General features: G+C 47.5%; 1 protein-coding gene across 2 annotated transcripts in view; it reads left to right on the forward strand.

Annotated features, from left to right (window-relative positions):
- TACR1 (tachykinin receptor 1) overlaps nt 1–17,269 on the forward strand; it is a 164,055-nt gene extending 146,786 nt beyond the window's left edge. Inside the window, exons 3-5 of one of the 2 annotated variants that reach the window (XM_004437186.3) lie at nt 10,033–10,183; nt 12,225–12,421; nt 14,016–17,269. In XM_004437186.3, the coding sequence (XP_004437243.1) occupies nt 10,033–10,183; nt 12,225–12,421; nt 14,016–14,322 (655 nt within the window). In that variant the 3' untranslated portion in view covers nt 14,323–17,269. Of the gene's footprint in view, nt 1–10,032; nt 10,184–12,224; nt 12,426–14,015 lie in introns of those variants that run through there. The other variant, XM_087436514.1, reaches the window with a different exon arrangement.
- Nucleotides 17,270–19,855: the final 2,586 nt, after the last annotated feature.

Genomic DNA, 19,855 nt, shown 5'->3' on the forward strand with positions numbered 1-19,855 from the left:
CTTTTTCTCTTTCATGCGTAATCTCTCATCTTTCTCTCTCTCTTTCTTGTTACCTGTATTCTTGATATTTTTTTCCCACAGAGACCAATTTATCATTTTTCACGCCACCCTGAATTAAGCTTCTGGCCTATCTTTTCTTATCCCCAAACACAATAAGGTCCTCAGCCAAATCAACCGCCATCTAATTTGCTCTGCTCTCTCAGCAATACAAAGCCTGCAGAAGCTTTGTAATTCAGGGTTCGTTTTTTCTTTAACATATCCACCAAATAAAAATTTCAGACAAGAGTATTAGCCACCTGCTTCCACCCATCCCCACCCTGCCCCTAAGCAGACTGGCGAGAGGAAGGGTGTGGGTGAGGGAGCTTAGATTTTTCTGCTGGACGCCAGTGTTTAAATAGCTCTTGATGGAATATTTCCAAACTTTGCCCGGAGTCGTTCCTGGCAACACATCCTCTTTGGGACCTTTCTCTTTGCCTGAGAGAGCTGACCAAGAAAGAATCTGAAACAAGGGCATCAGACCCTGGGCACATCCATAGCATCCACCAGGAAACTTCGTCATGAGAGTCGATGCTGGGATGCACCAGTGAATTTACTACCTGATGTCTTCTGGAAGCTGCAAATAACTGAAACCATCCCCTGACCCTCTTCTTAAGAAATGTGCGGGTCTGGAGATACTTTATTTTTGGTAACTAAGTAAAATAATAAGAGATTTGTATTGCCATAGATAAAAGATGTACTACAAAGCCAAGAAAATTGAGATGGTGTGGGGCTGACACCAGAAAGGAGGGAGCAATCAAGGAAACAGAACAAAAGCCCAGAAACAGAACCAAAGATGTATGTGAGTGTGTGAGGAAAACGTGCAACTTCAAATCAGCGAGGAAAGGATGGAGTACCCAATAGTGGGGCTGGGAAAATAGTAAACAATGGTTGGAGAAAAAAAATTGGAGCCTTTTTTCATAGTACTCCCCAAAATGAATCCCTGAGAGTCTGAATAGTTGAGTGCAAATAATCAAATAAATAAACTGGGAGAAAGTACAGGTGAATGTTTTCATGATTTTGGTATGGAAAAGGCCATTCTGGGTACCATATGATAGAAGCCATAGTTCTTACAAATTAGTGAGGACAGTATGAACACGCCAATGTAAAATTGAGTAACTTATATCAGCAGGCAATTCACAAAAGAAGAAATGACAATGACTAAGTAACATAATTATAAAATTTCAGTTTACGATGAATCAAGAACATTAAATATGAAGTAGGGAGCCTTGTATATGTTATCATGTTGTCGAAGACTGAAAGACGTGCCCAGTGCAAGGACCTCTCATAAAGTGACTGACAATATATACCAAACCCTTAAAAACACTTTAACTTGGTTCTGGCTAATTCTTGGGAAATAAGAATGAGAGCAAATACATGTATTTGAAGATGTTAATTACATATCAATTATATATCAAAACATTGTAAATAACTCAAATGTCCAAATTAAAAGATTGGCTAATTAACGATGTACCTCCAAAAAATGGAATAGTTACAGCCATTAGAAATTTTGTTGTAGAAATATATTTGACATAAGAAGATGATTGTGACGTAGTGTTAAGTTTTTAAAGTAATCTGAAATATGCAATATGAATGTGTATGCACATAGAAGAAGATATTAATCAATTTTATTAGAATTTACTTCTAGGTGATGGGATTATAGGAAGTCTTGAAAGTTTTCTTTTAATGCTGGTCTATATTTTCAAATTCACAATGAATATATAGTACTCATAGTGAGTAAACTATCGATTAAAATATGAAGTAAGAAATGCTCAGGTCTCCAGGCTCTCTGCCTGCAGGACCTGCGTTCAAGCAGATGCTGGGCACACTCCTGTGGAGGGTGCCATCAGGAAGGCTTCTTGCTGCTGGGGGGCGGGGGAATGGACCAGCTGAGAATTCTAATGTCCTCAGAAGCCTGAGATGACGTCTTTCTATGAAGTACTTCCTTGGTGCCAGTTCTATGAAGGGAATTTAAGAGAAACACCACTGGGCTCTGCCTCCAAGGACCGTATTATCCAATCAAGCAGATAAAATATGAGAAAGAGCCTGGAGAAGGACACAACAAAATTCTGCCTTGTATGGTTTGGACGGAGATTGCAGAAAAGAGTGTGCTTTATTTCTTGTCTTGTTCACCCGAGAGCACTCTGACTACCGCCAGGAGGCAGCACCATTTGGGGGTGGGGATTTTGTGAACCCAATTTTTCCATGGATTAAATAGATGTGCTTGAGCATCTGCCTTGATTGGTCAGCCCGTCCTGAGGGAGGCCGACTCGGGGGCATTTCTGCTCAGAGTTCATGGCTGGGTGCAGCTGACCGAGGTTTGATCCTGGCTCTTCTCTGACAGAGAGAAAGACATGTCCTCTCGTCACCATAACCCAGGGTAGAGTGGGTGACGAGCAGGGAAGAGGCACAGAGGGCTTCCTTATCCCCGACCTTGTCAAACACGGATGTCTTCCTTTGGCTACTGCCCTCTCCTCTCCCTTTCATGGCCCAGCATTTTAAGAATGGAGTCTACACCTCCTGCCTCCACTTCCTCACTCCCCATCAGTCAGCCCACCTGCTCTAGCCTCTGGCCTCCCCACTAAAATTCAATCTGCTCCTGACCTCCAATTTCCAAAACCACAGAGCAAGTTCTGGTCCTAATCCTCCCTCCCCTCGGGCAGGCTCCACCAGCCCCTGGACTCTCCCACCCTCCTGCCCCCATGCATGCTATCCTTCCTCCTTCCCGCCCTGGGCTTGTCTCCCTGATGTGGGCCTCCCCTGTCAGTCCTCACCCTCCTCTCTCTTCAGGACTACCCTGAACCCCTAATCTTCTCATGGTTTTGGACATCCGAGGGCTACAAATCTAATCTCCAGCTCAAGCCTTTTGTCCCAGCTCCAGCCAGATCCAGCCATCCACCTGCCTGCCCTCAAGGTCAACATGTTCAAAAGTCAACTTACTGACTTTCCCCAACAAGCCTGCTCCTCCTCCCCGGTCCCTATACCAGTGACAGTTGGCCTCACTCTCCCCCATTCACACAGGCCAGAAATCCATCCCTTCCTCCGTAGTGCTAGCTCGGGTTGTCACTTCCTGCCTGGATCCTGCACAGCATGCCCAACGCTCCTGCCTCCAGCCTTCCCCGCCTCCATCCATGCCCCACCAAGGCCAGAGCACAAGCACCTGATCGTGCCACTCCCCTGTTCAAAACTATTTCATGTTTTCCAGCAACTTCAGAATAAATGACAAACTCTCCAGCTGTCATAAAATGCCCTTCATGATCTGGCCTCTGTCTGCCCTTCTGGGCAAGTCTCGCGATACTTCCTCACACAGCCACGTTCAGTCCCGATCGCACCACAGCACCCTCCTCGTGCCATGGTCCTCCTGCAACACCCCTGCACGTGCTGTTTTCCCTACCTGCAGTGCCCACCTCGCCATTCTCACCTGCCTGCCTCCTGCTAGTGTATCAGGTCCCAGCCAAGGACCACCTCCTCCAGGAAGCTCCCCTGATCAGCTTGGTCAGTGTCTCACTTCTGCGTTCCCATTACTCTCCGTGCATGTGGTAACAAAACACCTATTCTATTCAGGGTAATTTTAAAATTTTTTATATATTTTATATATATTTATAAAGGCCCCTGACACCCCTCCTCAGTGTCTCCATGCCCCTTGAAGAGGGAGCCACTGTCCATCACTTCCCATGTCACACTCTCGGCACTTCTCTACCCCCCATCCCCACAGACTGAGCTCCTAGAAAGAGACCAAAGGCTGGGACTCTCCTCCATCTCCCCAGCCCCGAGCACAGGGCCAAGTATACAATAGGCGCTGAATAAATACTTGCTGAATTTATTAATTAGTAGGTTGCAGTTTTCACCCACCTCCAAGAGGCCTGCAGGGGCTTTGGGATTTGGCTCTAACATCTGGAAGTAAAAGTGAACCAAGAAATATATGGGTTTTGCCACAAAAAAACCCCACATTTATCTGCAAAGAAGACAATTTTTGGCAGGAGGTAAAAGGTCAAGCCAGTATCTAGCGCTTTGCTCTGAGAAGGGACAGCCTGAGGGTCGCTCATGGAGGGGCAGGAGGATGCGGCTGCTCAGCGCATGTCCCATGAGGGATGGCCCGAGAAGTCCAGATGCAAAGAGGGCTCTGGGGAAGGGCGTGCTCCAGGTCATCTTGAGTTTGCAGAACCATCTGAAGAGATGGGTTCAGCCCACGGCCTAAGATGAAGTAGTGAAAGCTACAGGGCCGCAGGTTTGCACTCAGTTTAAGGAGGAACCGCGGCAGTCCCAGCCGCCAGCAGCAGGAGGCTCAGTGACAACGACTCAGCCCCAGACGCCCAGGACAATCACCTGAGGAGCTTCTAAAACTCCGATGCCCAGGCTGCCCTGCAGGCCAATTTTAAACAAGAAGCTCTGTAGTGTGATCCCCATGCACTGGAATTCCCGATGATTCCAATGTGCAGCCACGATCCAGAGCTGTGTGCTTCCAACTGGAACTTGCACATGAGACAATTTTAACTTGTCTTGTTAAAATGCACATTTTGATTCGGTCCATCCAGGGTGGGGCCGGGATGTCTGCGTCTCGAACAAGCTCCAGGGCATCACTGATGGAGTGTGGCTTTATAGCTAGAGAGCAGCATGTCAGGGGGTATTTAAGAAGATGCCAGATGATCACGTGATGTGGATGATGCAGAGAGGGCTCATGCACTGGATGGAGGTTGGGAGGGCATCATTGCTCTTCAGCCTTTCTGTAACAGCTGGAATCTTCCACCACCACCACCTCCCAAACTAAATCATCCACAGAAAGTCCATATATAAACCCAGTAAAGCAGGGCTGTCTCGTTAGAGTGAAGGTGGGGAACCCAGAGGCCTGCCTACTTGGCCTCCTTCTTCCCCCACCCCGGGCACCTAGAGTCTCTGTGAAGTTTGTTAGAAGACACCCTAGATACTGTTTAATAAAACTATCTATCTTGATTTCAAATGCTGAGGATTATTTCAGAAACTGGAACTGTTGATGCTCAAACAACAAGGTGACTCCTGCTAGTGAGACATCTGTAAACCTGGATTAGTGAGAATTAAGGCATTAAGGCCAGGGGAATCTTCGGGATTTGGGGCTGCACAGTCTGTATTCAGCAAGTTTATCCTGTGATAAGTGTCAAGCCCCATTCGCTGCTCAGAGGAGTGAACTGGAGGGAACAAAGACTCTAACTGGTCGCGTGCACCATCCTTCTGAAAGCGCTGAGTCGTGGGCAGGATTTAACGATCAAAATCCATGCACATACCTCATCAAGTGGGAACCAAGCAGTCCCTGCTGTCGCAGTTCCTCCTATTTCTCTCTCCGCTCACTTCTGCTGCATCCCTGACCCTTGGCCTCTTCTCCCAAGGCAGCTGTTAATTCTGAGAGCTGATAAAATTCTGCCTGGCAGGAACCTGGGGAATATCAGATTTGAGAGCCAGAAAACAGTGTGTAGCCACACAAAATAAGATTAGACTAGGTTCATTGACCAGCTCTCTAAAATAATGATTTGGGCAAAAAATAAAAAAACAAAGTTATCTCCAACTAACTGCAAGGATACGGTAAAATTTCTCCAAAATGTGTCAAGGTGGAAGAAAGGTATTTATTTTCATATTTTCTTTTTATAATTTTTATTTATTTATTTTTTTCCCCCAAAGCCCCAGTAGATAGTTGTGTGTCATAGCTGCACATCCTTCTAGTTGCTGTATGTGGGACGCGGCCTCAGCATGGTCGGAGAAGCGGTGCGTCGGTGCGCGCCCGGGATCCGAACCCGGGCCGCCAGCAGAGGAGCGCGCACACTTAACCGCTAAGCCACGGGGCTGGGCCTATTTTCATATTTTCTAATGCTGGAGTTTCATTCATTTGACCCACACTCACTGAGAATTTTTAGTAACCTGGACAGAGTCTGGATTGAGCATTTGCAATTTCTATGTAAAAGGGGGTTATCTGAGCAAGATTTAGGAGGATACGTTTAACACTTCATCCCGTCCGAGGAGCAAACCTACAGGATTTTTTGTTTGTTTGTTTTATTATTTTGGAGGGGAGGTTGTTGAGGAGTGCCTGGAGGGAGCAGAAGATGCAAATCTGGAGACCGAGGACCCCAGCTCAGCTAAAATGTTCTTACGGTTTTTTTTTAATTAAATTTCTTTTATTGTGATAAAATATACATAACCTAAAATTTACCATTTTACATTCACAACATTGTCCAACTGTCACCACTGTTCATTTTCAGAATTTTTTAATCATCCTAGATTCTGTACCTGTTAAACAATAACTCCCATCCTCTCCCCCTCAGCCCCTAGTAACCTCTAATCTACTTTCTGTCTCTATGAATTTGCCTATTTCAGATATTTCATACAAGTGGAATCAAACAATATTTGTCCTCTTGTGTCTGGCTTATTCACTGAGCATAATGTTTGCAAAGTTCATCCTTGTTGTAATGTGTATCAGAACCTCATTCTTTTTTAAGGTTGAATAATGTTCCGTTGTATGTATACATCATACCACATTTTTTTAATCCATTCGTCTATCGAGGGACATTACGGTTGATTTCACCTTGTGGCTGGTGTGAATAGTGCTGCTGGGGACATGGGCGTGCAAGTATCTGTTTGACTCCCTGCCTTCAATTCTTCTGAGTATATTATCTAAAAGTGGAATTGCTGGGTCATATTCTTACGTTATTCTTAATTATCCCTATTAGAGCGTGGACAAGCTAATGCTTTACCTGACTAGGACACTTTTTAGCTGAAATTAAGTCCACACTTTTTGTTGTTTTCAAATAAATAACAAAATTACTTTTTCTTCTTTCAAAAAAAGGCTGATAAGTTATGTTTACTGATTCAGCTTAGCATTTTCCTAATGGTCTGATCTGTGATTTTCCAAAAGGCACTTTGTATTAAAGTGTAGATTTATTTTTTATTCAGATATGATGAAGCGGACAGATAAGGACTTGATTGCCACTGAAAAGATCGTTTATTACTCCTAGTTCCCAAGAGGAAGGGGCACGCCATGCCACGCAGGGCCACAGGCAGAGAGGGCAGGAAACTGCAAGAAAGGCGTTATGGTGTTTTCAGGGAAGGAATGGGGGAGGCAGGGTAAACAGGCTTAGGATTGGCTAGTTTGAATCATTTCAGTGGGCTCCGGGTGTAGGGGCTGCCCCTAGCTGTGTGAGGTGACTGTGGGGTGATTACGGCCAGGGGATAGCATCCCACAGTGTCAGAGCCCAAGAAGGCAGGCCTTTTGGGGGAATGGGCAGTGGACTGGTCAGTTTGCATATGAAAGGCACACTGTCAGGAGTTACCTCTGGAATTAGCTAGCCCTGGGACAGGCGATTCCTCCCAGGTCAGCAAATCCCCAGATGTCAAATCATCAGAAATGTGGTTAATACACACTTAAATGAAGTCATAAAATCTCAAACAACGGAGGCCCAACCCGCTTGCAGACCTTGAGTCTGAAACAGTGGTTCTCGCCGCTAGCCAGACACCAGAATAAATTGGGGAATTTTCTAAAATATGGTTTCCTGCTCCCACAATCAGGCCAATTAAATAAGTACCTCTGGGCACTGATCATTTTAAAGCCCCCACTCCCCCTGGGGGTGATTTTCATGTGATTCTGAGAGTGAGAACCATTGGTCTAGGACAGCGTTTCTCCAAGTCTGAACCGGGACCAGCAGCGGCAGCATCACATGGAACTTGTGATAAATGCAGATTCTCAGGCCCACCTCAGAGCTGCTGAGTCAGAAACTCTGGGTGGGGCCCAGCCCTCGGTGTTTGTACAAGGCCTCCAGGAGGTTCGGAAGCTGCCTCAAGTTTGAGAACCCCTGCTCCAGGGTAAGAAGCAGTATCCTCCATCACGACTCTGACTCGGACGTGGACGCTCAGTGCTCTCAGGCAGCGGCCCCCCAAAGCTCAGCTAAGGTGTTTTGATCACAACCAAGTATTTGTCTGCGTAACACAGGGCTGTTCTTACAGGAGGAGAAGCAGGTGTAGCCTGGGGATTCTCAGGGTCTCCCTGCCCCCTCTAGTCTCCAAATGCCTTGACTGCAAGCGTGTCTGTCAGCATTCAGAAAGAGGGGCTGAGGTTGGGTAGGAAACCCAGGATGCAGTCCCTGACAGGGTGGCTGGAGAACCCAGAGGATCCCAGAGGGGACAGTCGAGGGGGACCTTGAAAGCGTGGTGAGCTTGGAGCAGCCTGTCTACGCAGAACGGATACCCTCGGCACCCAGCTTTGCTGACTCCGTGGTTCATTACTTAAGAACTCTTTGAGTGTTTTCAAGTTGCAAATTTTAATATTCAAAGGAGGCTGAATAAGTGGTAACACTGTGGGGCTTTGCAAAGAACTGATTGAAAACAAAGTATCGACAAAGGAGACATTGAGTGAATTGTGGGTTTTCCTTATTGAAAAAAATCACGGCAGAGAATAAACATGAACAGAGTGGAAGAAAACATCATTGGGTGACTTTCCTCCGGTGACGAGAAGCTGGCTCTGGGTCCCAGTCCTGCGTTCTAATCCCAGCTCCTCGTTTTACCAGCTGTGACTTTAGGAAAATTAATTAAATTTGAAATTTCAGTTTCCTCATCTACAAAATGGGACTCTGATAATACCTACCTAATCATTTGTTTGGAGGATTAAATAAGACAATGCCAATAATGTGCATGGTATTGTGCTCTTCACTCTATAAAACCTAACTACCATTTCTGCTTTTAATACTATCACTAACATTATTATTAGCACAGTCACATGGAGTAACCCCCCAAAATATTAGCTGTTCTCATTATTTTTTTTTGTGAGGAAGATCGGCCCTGAGCTCACATCTACCAATCTTCCTCTTTTTTTTTTTTTTTTTTGCTGAGGAAGACTGGCCCTGGGCTAACATCCATGCCCATCTTCATCCACTTTATATGGGACGCGGCCACAGCATGGCTTGACAAGCGGTGCATTGGTGCGCGCCCGGGATCCGGCGAACCCCGTGCCGCCGCAGCCCAGCACATGCACTTAACCGCCTGCACCACCGGGCCGGCCCCCTAGCTGTTCTCATTATTATCATTACTATGAAGAACGCTGCACCTCTCCATCAAACTCACATCAGGGGGAAAAGCCAAAACTAGCCAGACTTGCCAAGAACCCCCTGAGAAAAATATTCTTTCTCAAAATTCAAAAATCTTATTTGAATGTCCTGCTTAGAAGGAGCCTTGCCTTAAACAGAATAGGACAAGTTATGCTATTGTAACAACACTCAAAGTCTCCGTGGTTTATTAAAAGGTTTCTTTCTCGTTTATATGTCCCAGTCAAACTCAAGTCAGTTGGTATCTGTCCTCTTGGTGGCTCAGAGACCCAGGCAGTTTCCATCTGGAGACGTATTTTTAGGACCAGATTTAGAAATGGCTTACACTTCGTGGCTTTCACCCACTGATCCTAGTTCTAGGATTAGTCTTTTCTCTCTCTTCCAAGCTAATTATTCTTATATTTGTGAATCCATTTGTCATATAGCATGAATTAGGGCTCATCAACCATCATGGTGGGTCTCATCCATATGCACTAGTTGGTCTACATCCCTGCCTCAAAATTGAGCCTAAGTGTAATCTGAGAGGTATAAACTGGGTGGCACAAACACCTTCATTCTAGAGCATATACTTCCATTAATGCAGCCTAAAGTTGCATTATTTTTTTTTGGAGGGGTGAGTAATATTGAATTTAACATCAACTAAAATTGACATAGATATACAATGGATTCAGTTCCCTCTCATCAATGTTTATTCTTCTCTTTTCAATCTGAACAGGAATCGCCATTATGGAAAAAGTCCACAAGAAAAACATAAGTTAAAGAGTTTGCTTTCTCTAGTTTATCCATTAATGTCACCCACCCACCCTACGCAGGTGGCAAGCCTCCTGCGGTGAGCCTTATCATCCAAGCTTATCAACGTCAAATGCTGGGAAAGGTAGCTGTCAAGGCTTGACCGCCTGTGTTATTTCTTAGATGACCCCTCCCATCCGCCTCCTTGCAGGTACCACATCTGCCTGACCTTGCTGATCTACTTCCTCCCCCTGCTGGTGATCGGCTACGCCTACACCGTGGTGGGAATTACGCTGTGGGCCAGCGAGATCCCCGGGGACTCCTCTGACCGTTACCAGGAGCAAGTCTCTGCCAAGCGCAAGGTGAGGCAGGGGCAGGCAGCACCGAACCACCCCCGGCACAGGTGACAGGCTGCAATCACAGGAGCCCAGAGCCTTAGGAGGCCCAGAGGCAGCCAGCACAAAACATCCCTGGGTCTGGGGACCAGCAGAGGTCGGGGGGAGGAAAGGGAGGAGAAGGAAAAGATCTTTCTTCAGCGTATTTGTAACCCAGGCCTGTACAGACAGGAGCCGCCTCATTGGCGCCTTAAGAATAATTGCAACCTGTCAAGCCATTCAAACACACACACACATTTAATTACAGACACATTGAAGAGTTATTCGGTCCTCTTTTTATTATTTATTTGAAGTTTGACAAAATAATACATTCATATGGTTCAAACAGCAAAAAGTATTAAAAGGAGGAAAATTCTGGTGATGGAGAACAGATCAGAGTTGTCACTGGTCAGTCCTGGGAGGAGGGTCTGCCTATAAAGTGGTAGCATGCGTGAGTTTCTCTGTGGTGGCGGAGCAGTTCTACACCCTGATTGTGGTGGTCCTTTCACTTATCTACACATGATAAAATTTCATAGAACTATACACCAAAAAAATGAGTGTGTGTGAAAACTGGCAAAATCCAGATACAGTCTGTAGGCTAGTTAATGGAACTGTGCTAATGTCTGTTTCCTGCTTTTGATCATGTGGAATCGTTTTGTAAGATGCTGTCATTGGAGGAAGCCGGGAGAAGGGTAGCTGGGATCTCTCTGTACTACTTTTGCAACTTCTTGGGAGACCTAAGTTATTCCAAATTAAAAGTTAAAAAAATATATTGACACCTACCACAAAAAGGCTCCCTCTTTTCTAGGTCCTCCATCTACCCAGTTCCCATATGTGTGCACACACACTCACATACACACACACACACTCACAGTAAGGTAACCACAGTTTTTTGTTTCTTATTAATCCTTCTAGATATTGTAATGCATTTATAAGCCAAATAAATATAAATTCTTTTCTCTTATTGTTTTTTACACAAATAGTAAATACACACTGTCCTTCCCCTCATTTTTTTTTTTTTTTTTTGGTGAGGAAATTAACCCTGAGCTAACATCTGTTGCCAACCTCCTCTTTTTGCTGAGGAAGATTGGCCCTGGGCTAACATCCGTGCCCATCTTCCTCTACTTTATATGGGACACCGCCACAGCGTGGCTTGATAAGTGGTGCGACTGTCCGCACCCAGGATCCGAACCTGCGAACCCTGGGCCGCCAAAGCAGAGCGCACGAAGTTAACCACCACGCCACTGGGCCAGTCCCCTCACTTTTTTCACTTAATATTCACAAGATGTTCGAAAATCAATACATAAAGAGCTTTCTCATTTTTTTTTTCTTTTGGTGCCTCTTTGCATAGTATTGCGTTATGCGGATGCTACGTAGTTTTTCTCTGAAGATTTCTTGGGGATAAAAGGGAAGGGGTTACATCACCCCGTGTTCATAAAACCTTCTTTTAAATCCCCCTTAAACATCTGACGCTCACTTGCTGTAGTTGCCCAAGTCCCTGTCCCTGCCGCTGAGTCTCCAAGCCCTGCCCGGGCTTGTTGCCCCGCCCCCTCTGTGGCTTCCTCCCCATCCTGGGTCTTTCCCTCCTGAACACCATTCTCCTTTGCTCATGAATCTGGTCCCTCTTGGCTTCTCCAGTCACCGCCCAGAAGGACGAGATAACGCAGTGGTTCTCAAACATGAGTGTGCGTCAGAATCGTGGAAGGGCTTGTCAGACACAGAATTCTGGGTACCACCCTCAGAGTTGCTGATTAAGTCTGAGGTGGGGTCCAAGAATTTGCCTTTCTGACAAGTTCCCAAGTAACAGTGATGATGCTGGTCCTGGGGCCACACTCTAAGAATCAGTGACATAACCAAAGTCCTTTGGTACCGCATATAGATGGTCCTTCCTCCCCCTCGAAGGGGGTTGTTATAAGTACTTCCCACCCTATACTGCACTGTGCACAGTGAGGGGGCAGGAGAGGAGAGAAAGGAGCCAGGAATACAGGAGGATGTGCTGGTGGTCTCACCTGTCTCGCTCTCTCGCCAGGTGGTCAAGATGATGATCATCGTGGTATGCACTTTCGCCATCTGCTGGCTGCCCTACCACATCTTCTTCCTCCTGCGCTACATCAACTCGGATCTCTTCATGGAGAAGTTTATTCAGCAGTTCTACCTGGCCATCATGTGGCTGGCCATGAGCTCCACCATGTACAACCCCATCATCTACTGCTGCCTCAATGACAGGTGAGGACCACATCCTCCATGTTGACTCCAGAGGCCACAGGACCATCTGTCTATACAGCTGCAAAGCAGCCAACCTCCATGAGTAAAGCCAGCTGTGAGATAAGAGGGAGTGGTGGGGACTGCAGAAAACTCATCACCACACTATTCAATCCCTGCTGATTATCGCCATGCAGGCATGAGCCCAGAGGCCACACATTTTTTTCTTTTCCAGGAGGAACCAGAAATCCATATTTTTGTGTGAAATCTTCTCACTTTTGGACACTGGTAACTAAGTTGGTGGGGGTGGGGGTGCAGATTAAAAAAACCCTCTGTGATTGATGCATATAAAGCAGGTCTGCAAGCTGGAACCAGTTCATGGCCTAGATGTTTGCTCCCTCTGCCCTATGGATCCAGAGGGGGCTGTGCATGCAGAGAGAGAGAGACAGAGGGGGAGAGAGGGGGAGAGAGGGGGAGAGAGGGAGAGAGGGGGAGAGAGAGAGAGAGAGAGAGAGAGGGAGGGAGGGAGGGAGGGAGGGAGAGAGGTGGCCCTGGAATAGCATCCCCCACAGGGCATCTTTTCCCTTCTGTGGTCTCTCGCTTTCCTCTTCCCATCCCATCATACAATCTGGGCCGCTTTACCCAGTTTCTCCCAGCAATTCCAGCAGGACAGAGTAAGCAAAAAGGAGTCAGGGTCTCGAAGGCCTGATTCTGCCCTTACCTGGTCACAGGGGTCGAGAGAGCCATCCAGGCAGCAGAAGCCAACCTCGGACCAGAGAAGGGAGAGCTGGTCCGGAATGGTGGTCAGCAATAGGGATTTCACTGCGGTGTGCAGAGTCCCCAAGAGGGAGCCGAGACCCCGTGGTGGCAGCTCAATGTATCACCCGGAGCAACCCCCGGCCTCTGTGTGGGAAATGTTGAGACAAAATGCTTGTCACAGGCTTTATAGCCATCAGTCACCAGCCTAAGAAGTGCCTTCTGTGAACGAGACACTCAGGTGCTATGAATCTGGAGACAGTCTCATGAACTCCAAACTGTCTCTGTTAGTCGAACTCACAGATTCATCCTTCATCTGAGAGCCTGACAACCTGCCTAAACATTTTTCGGTTAAATCTCCCAGTTTGTCTTTAAGTAAAGGCCGATTCTCCCAGTTTAACAAACAGGGAAACTGAGGCACACTGAAGGGACATGATTGGTAGAAAGTCATCCTCAGTCATTGTGCTACTTGAGGGAAAGGCCTGAGTCTTGATGTGTGTTTTTACCGCCCGGTGATGAGCACAGTACCGTGCACAGAGTGACCACTTGGTGATTGTTTTTGTTGATGCTGAATTGACCAAAGTCGGCTGCCCCCGCACCTATGGAGGCGGCAGAGCTCCGAGGCCACCCCCAGGAAAGACGCATTTCACGTGAACCTGGGTTCTAGGCTTGGATTTGACCTTGACGACTGACCTTTAAATCTTTGCGGCCTTAGCATCTCCAGCTGTCAATTAATTTAAACAATAATCACACAGAGTCGTGCTCGGGTGTGTCCGTGTGTTAAAGAGCGAACGCAACGGTGGGAAGGCGCTCTGAACGCAGGCTGTCCCGAGGCTCACCTCTCCACCTGCTCTCTCTCCAGGTTCCGTCTGGGCTTCAAGCACGCCTTCCGGTGCTGCCCCTTCATCAGTGCCGGCGACTATGAGGGGCTCGAGATGAAATCCACCCGCTACCTCCAGACCCGGGGCAGCGTGTATAAAGTCAGCCGCCTGGAGACCACTGTCTCCACGGTGGTGGGGGCCCAGGAGGAGGAGGTGGAGGACGGCCCCAAGGCCACGCCCTCGCCCGTGGACCTGACCTCCAATGGCTCGTCTCGCAGCGACTCCAAGACCGTGGCAGAGAGCTTCAGTCTCGACTCCAACATGCTCTCCCAGACCACGGGGCCTTGAGCAGGCGCCGCCACCACCATCTTTGTCTTGCTTCCCTTCCTGCATGGATAATTCCTTGATCTGGAGACCATCAGAAACACCCTAACACTGGAGCTTGCGAAAAGGGTCAGAATGGGTTAGGGAAAACATTCCATCCTGGAGCCAAAAAACCTGGATTCTTCCATGTCTTTGCCACCCCCATGCTGTGTGACCCAAGGCAAATCATTGAACTTCTCTGAGCCTGTAAAATGGGAAGCTTGGACTAGATTTTCTCTGCAATCCATTCTATGATTCTGGAATTAACTTTGGTGGCGGGTGGGCACTCATTTCAGGATGAAACCAGCAGTGCAGCAACAGACGACTGATTCGTTTGCCTGGAGCCCCTGCCTTACTTCAGTAAAGTCGCTCTCAGTCGTGCTCAGATTACCCTGCTTCAGCTGGCGGCTCACGTCACATCAGCCTTCACTTGATGGGATGAACGAAAGAAGGAACCACATGAAATCTGAATAAAAGATTCAACCCCATCTTCTAAGCACCCATGAAAAGAAGGCATACTTCTGCCCCCTTTTGACATCCCAACATTTCAGTGCATTTAAACATCAGGGATTGAGAGCCTCACGTTCATCTCCCCAGTGACTGTCCTGAGCAACCGATGCAGGCGGAATATGTCCACTGACACCAGCTAATGTCTGTTAGGGACCAAGAGTCAGGAGACCTGTGCCACACACAGTCTGTCTGGGCCTCTCTTTCCTTATTTGTAAAACTATGAAGTTGAACTATATTATCTAGACATCCCTTGAAATTTTAACATTCTGTGGTGCAATTATTGTATGAGTTTTTTTTTTTGTTTATTTGTTTGACCAAAACTTGCTGGTCTCACAAAGAATAGGAGCAGCAAGTCTAGTGACTTAATACCCAGCTCCCAGAGATGTAGCAACTGCTAAGATCACGTGTCAATATCCATATCAACATTCTCCGTGTTATCGTAAAACCATGAGTACTTTCCTTCTCCTGAAAGGTTTTTGCCTTTGACAGAGCAGAGGACTTCGTGTCAAAGCCGGTATCTCACCATCAGGCTTTAACATGCTGAGTCCCACAGCTGGAGAATGCCATCAGGGAAGACAAACATGTGGGATGCCTGCTGTGGCCTTTTGGGTATCTTAGGACAAGGGCACTAACCCAGAGTCTTAGCTTTATACTAGCATAAGGCATGTGCTCAGATGCCCAGTGAGCGAGGAGGCTGCACCTGCAGCAGCACTTGTGGAAGAAGCCACCTTGCATCTTCCCTTCAGACTCTCTGACTCTCCCCTTCCTGCCCCCATGGCTTTGCTGGCCTCCTGTCTATAAGAAATGGGATGACCAACCAACCCCACAGAACAGTCAGTCGTCCAAGAGCCGGTAACTTAATGCTTCATGTCCCAGTACAGCTTTGGGGTTTCCAGCAAGTGAGCATTCAGTTTCTTCCTGTCTCTCAGATCTGTGCTTTCTCCAGATGTGGCTGAAAGCAGAAGCCTCATGTAACATCCATGAGTGTCCTTGTGGTTTGAAGAATGGATGCACATGCGCTGCATCTGTAGTGTGGAGGGAGAACAATGCTGCCCACAAGGTTTACAGCCTTTACCAGCCATGCTGGCTCTAACCCTACTAGGGCATTGGCAGGCCTGGGGGAAGTTCTGTAGTGACAGTATAAGCCAGAAAGACCCAACAGCCATATTCTGCAAAGCAACATCAGGAGGGTTAAATAAATTAAATAAAGCCAGCTCAGTGCAAATGTATGAATGGAAGACATGATTTAGGAGCAACAAAAGTCAGTGCCCAAAGCATTAGTCATATTTCTGGTAAAGAATCATGCCATGTATGGATTATTCACTTCAAAGGGATGTAAAGAACTGGCGTGATTATGAGACGTACCTAAGAAGAAAGTGTCAAGGAGTTGGGGACATCCTCTCTGTGGACGAGATTAGAGTTGAATGAATTCAACAAAGACTACTGAGGACCTAACAAGGGCACCTGCTCTGGACTTGGCCCTGAGATGGGAACACACAGCTCCCTGCGCTCTTGAGGAGCCTACTGGACTGGCCATTGCTAACTCACTGGTCCTAGTGGGTCCAGGCTGCCCAGCAGGCTTGGAGGCAGCTGAGCAGCAGATTCTCCACAGGACTTTGAAGACCCACACTGAATGGGTAATCAGGCCAAAGGCTGGGGCCTTCAGAGAACCTTTTGCAATGAGAGTTCTCTGAGATAATTCCAAAGGGAGCCACCACTCTGTCCAGGGGAAATAAAGAGACGTGGTTGAACAGCGTGCTCACTGCACATAACAAGAGGGCAAGTGGGATGCTCCTGGGCAATTTCAAATATGGCAGAATATCCCCTTTGAGAGACCCCAGCAAGCCTTTCTCTGACCCACTCTCCAATACCCATTTAACTTATAAAAATGTTGTCAGCTCCCATGTGTGAGAAACACTATGATGTGCACTGTGCATGGGTCTCATTCTTATAGAAATGTGTCACCCTGTGTTTATCTCTTAAGTGTTTTCCTTGATGTGCTGTTCAGTAGTAATGGAATATAAGGCACTATGGGGCCATCTTGGTTACGTTACTTGCTCACTGTGGGATCCAGCTGCTGTCAGTGTGTTATTTGTGTTGTGCCAATCTCTCCTCCTCCTCGTTCTCTCAGAGAGGAGCTGACGTATATCGTGGACTCACAGCAGGACCGTAGCAATTGGGAGTGGGGAGGAGGAACCTTTATGAGAGGAGCTAAAGGGCAGGAGTCCTTGTCCTCCTCACCCCCCACCAGAACGCTAAGACATGCTGGAACGTCCTTTCTCTTGGAAGCACTGAGTGGAATCCTGGGAAAGGGAGACTTGGGAGCTGACCTCATTGACCTGACTTTCGGGAAGAATCATGTAAGTGGAGAAGGGTCATTCCTGAGGTTTCTATGTTTTCCAGCCTGGGGTCTTGGAAAGAACCTCCATACAGAAATAAAGTATGTGTTTGACTATCTCATGCGTCTGTCTCCTCTCCAGGGAACCTAAGCCCCCTATGAAAGGCTGAATGGGGTGGTACTTTAAAGCTTAATAACTGGCCTAGCCATAAGAATGGAACCCAACACCCAGCAAACTCCTAACTGTGACAAAATGAGTTGGCAAGAGGTGGGAACTATTTCCAGGTGGGGATCTGGGATTGTGTGACGTGACCAACAATGTCCCCTGTGAGTAGAGCTGTGTCAGTTCAGGTCCTCCCAGAAACTGACACCAAGACAGAATTAGAAGTGCAAGAGATTGATTGCGGGAACTCCCGGGAAAGATCAAGGGAGAGGAAGCTGGAGTTGGCAGGGGCACCTATGAGACTGCTGTGCAGATCTGATGCCTGTGAAGAAACGGGGAGGGGAGGACTAGGCTCTCAGAGAAAGAGCCTCAGGCTGCAGCGCAGCTCTGAGAAAGTCTCGGCAGGCCAACGGTGTGCAAGGAACCCACAGAGAAGCCCTGCTTTGGCAGAAATGGCCACACCTGGTACGCTCGCCCCATGTGGGGTCACTGGCTGGGAGCTCTCTGCCCTTGAACACTGTGGAAGGTCCTGAAGACGCTGCAGCTAGAGCTGGCAGCTGACTGCACTGCCACAGCCCCTTCTCTCCTGAAGGGACACCTGAGCCATGACTTCCACAACTGCCAACAGAGCTCTGGTCCAGCCCCCTGTGTTTGCAAACACGTCAGGAAACCGTTGGCAGTATTAGAAACTTCCATGGTAATCTCCCTGAGCAACCTGCCTCCTGCTTCCTGGAGCTGCTCTGTACCACCTCACCCCTCAGGCACACTCCCTCAAAAGAGTGATGGGCATCTGTTAGCAGACCAACGACAAAGATGGCAAAGTCTTCGAAAGAGGGAGTTTTGAGGAGAATATAGACAGCCACTCAACGTATTTAGTATCAAAAACAAATAACAAAGATGTTTCTGTTTAAACTAAGGCATCTTAAACTGGGGTGCCTGGAGAAGCTTCAAGGAGTCCACAAATCCCCCGCAAGACCCCACAAATTACACGTAAAATATTGCAGGTGTGTGCGTGTGCGTGTATGTGTGATAAGGATGCAAAACCTGAATCCTCTCAGAAGAAATCATTTACCCTCTGCTCTCCAGAGCAGGAAAGAAATTAGATTGTTTACAGAAGAGGGATGAGGAGCCTTGAGACCTTTAGAGCCCAGTGAGAGGTAGATGAGCCCCAGGGAGAACCAGAGTGGTGGTGGGAACCTGGAAAGAGCTTTGGAACAAAGTCATATTCTTCTCAGCCGCCCAGATGAATTAAAGCTGTAGAATGTCATTAAAGATGTTTGTGGCAGTAAAAACACCAAATTCATGATTAAGGGGTATGCTCACTCTTCTCCGTGGAAAGATGAGTATTTGTTAGCTGAGGAAAGACTAACCATAGTTATAGGTCAGCAAATAACACCAGCTGTGGAGTGAGGACATCCCTATGGAAATGCGAGAACATTTTCATGTAGTCCTGGGGAGACATGTGGTAGGAAGGTGTGGCCTACACGCACACCGACAGTGTTTAGCCTTAGGAGCCACCCGGCTTTCATAACACACCCCGTGTGGCTGTCTCAAATCCCTTTCATGTGACAAAACAGATCTCCTCAGCTCTGGAACCCAAGAAGGGGTTTCAGTCAAGGCCCCAAGCAGAGGTGGGTGAGGCGAGGACACTCCAAGAACATTCCTCTCCTTCATCTTCAAACATGAAGGGAGCATCTAACTGCAGACGCTGCTTTCCTGAACCCCACAGGCAACATTCTGAAATGCTCTCATTTATCTCTACTGAGTTCAGGAAAACAGGGAGGAAGGGGAAGGAGGCCATGGAAGGGTGGATCTCATGAGCACCACATTCAACATGGAGCCATTGCAACCTTGGTCCTGGCTTCTCTCTCAAGCAGCACAGCCAGCAAGAAGAAAAGGCTACTAATTAGAAACAGTGACTAAAGGATATCAGCAATGACAGGTGCCTGACAGGTGGGCTGCCCTGGCCCCGTCACTCTCTGATGACCGTTAGCAGTGCAGACTCGGCCAGCTTCAGAGACTTTCACACAGAGAGATTCAGACCCGGGTCCTCTGCATCGCGTGCTAGTGTCCTTTCTCGCTTTCCTCTTCCCTTTATGTCCAGTTTCCTTTTACTCCCCACTCTTTAGTCCAACAGTGTTCCCATCCCTGGAAGCCCTCTTCTCCTCCACTCTCTCTGCTGAAATCTCTAGGCTTTATTCCCACTATTCTGATGCTTTCCCTGTGCACTCATTAATAGACAGAGGCTTCAGGACGATAGTGAGAACGCACCCATACCTGTAAATCCCCTTTCCCATCTCCCCAAGTCCCCATGCCTACTCTACGTACCCGCCTACCCACACTTTCCCTTCATCCTCTAATCCCCACCTCCTACTCACCCACTTTCCCAAACTGAGTTGACTATCAGAGCGGGGCTCCTAAAGCAGCAGCTGAAACAAGAGATCCAGCCTCTAGGTTAGACGGGAGAACAGCAAACTCCAGAGGGATGCCAGGTTCCAGTGCTGTCG

This window comes from Ceratotherium simum, chromosome 11, assembly GCF_057802395.1.
Source record: "Ceratotherium simum simum isolate JZ-2026a chromosome 11, ASM5780239v1, whole genome shotgun sequence".
NCBI classification, from domain to species: domain Eukaryota; kingdom Metazoa; phylum Chordata; class Mammalia; order Perissodactyla; family Rhinocerotidae; genus Ceratotherium; species Ceratotherium simum.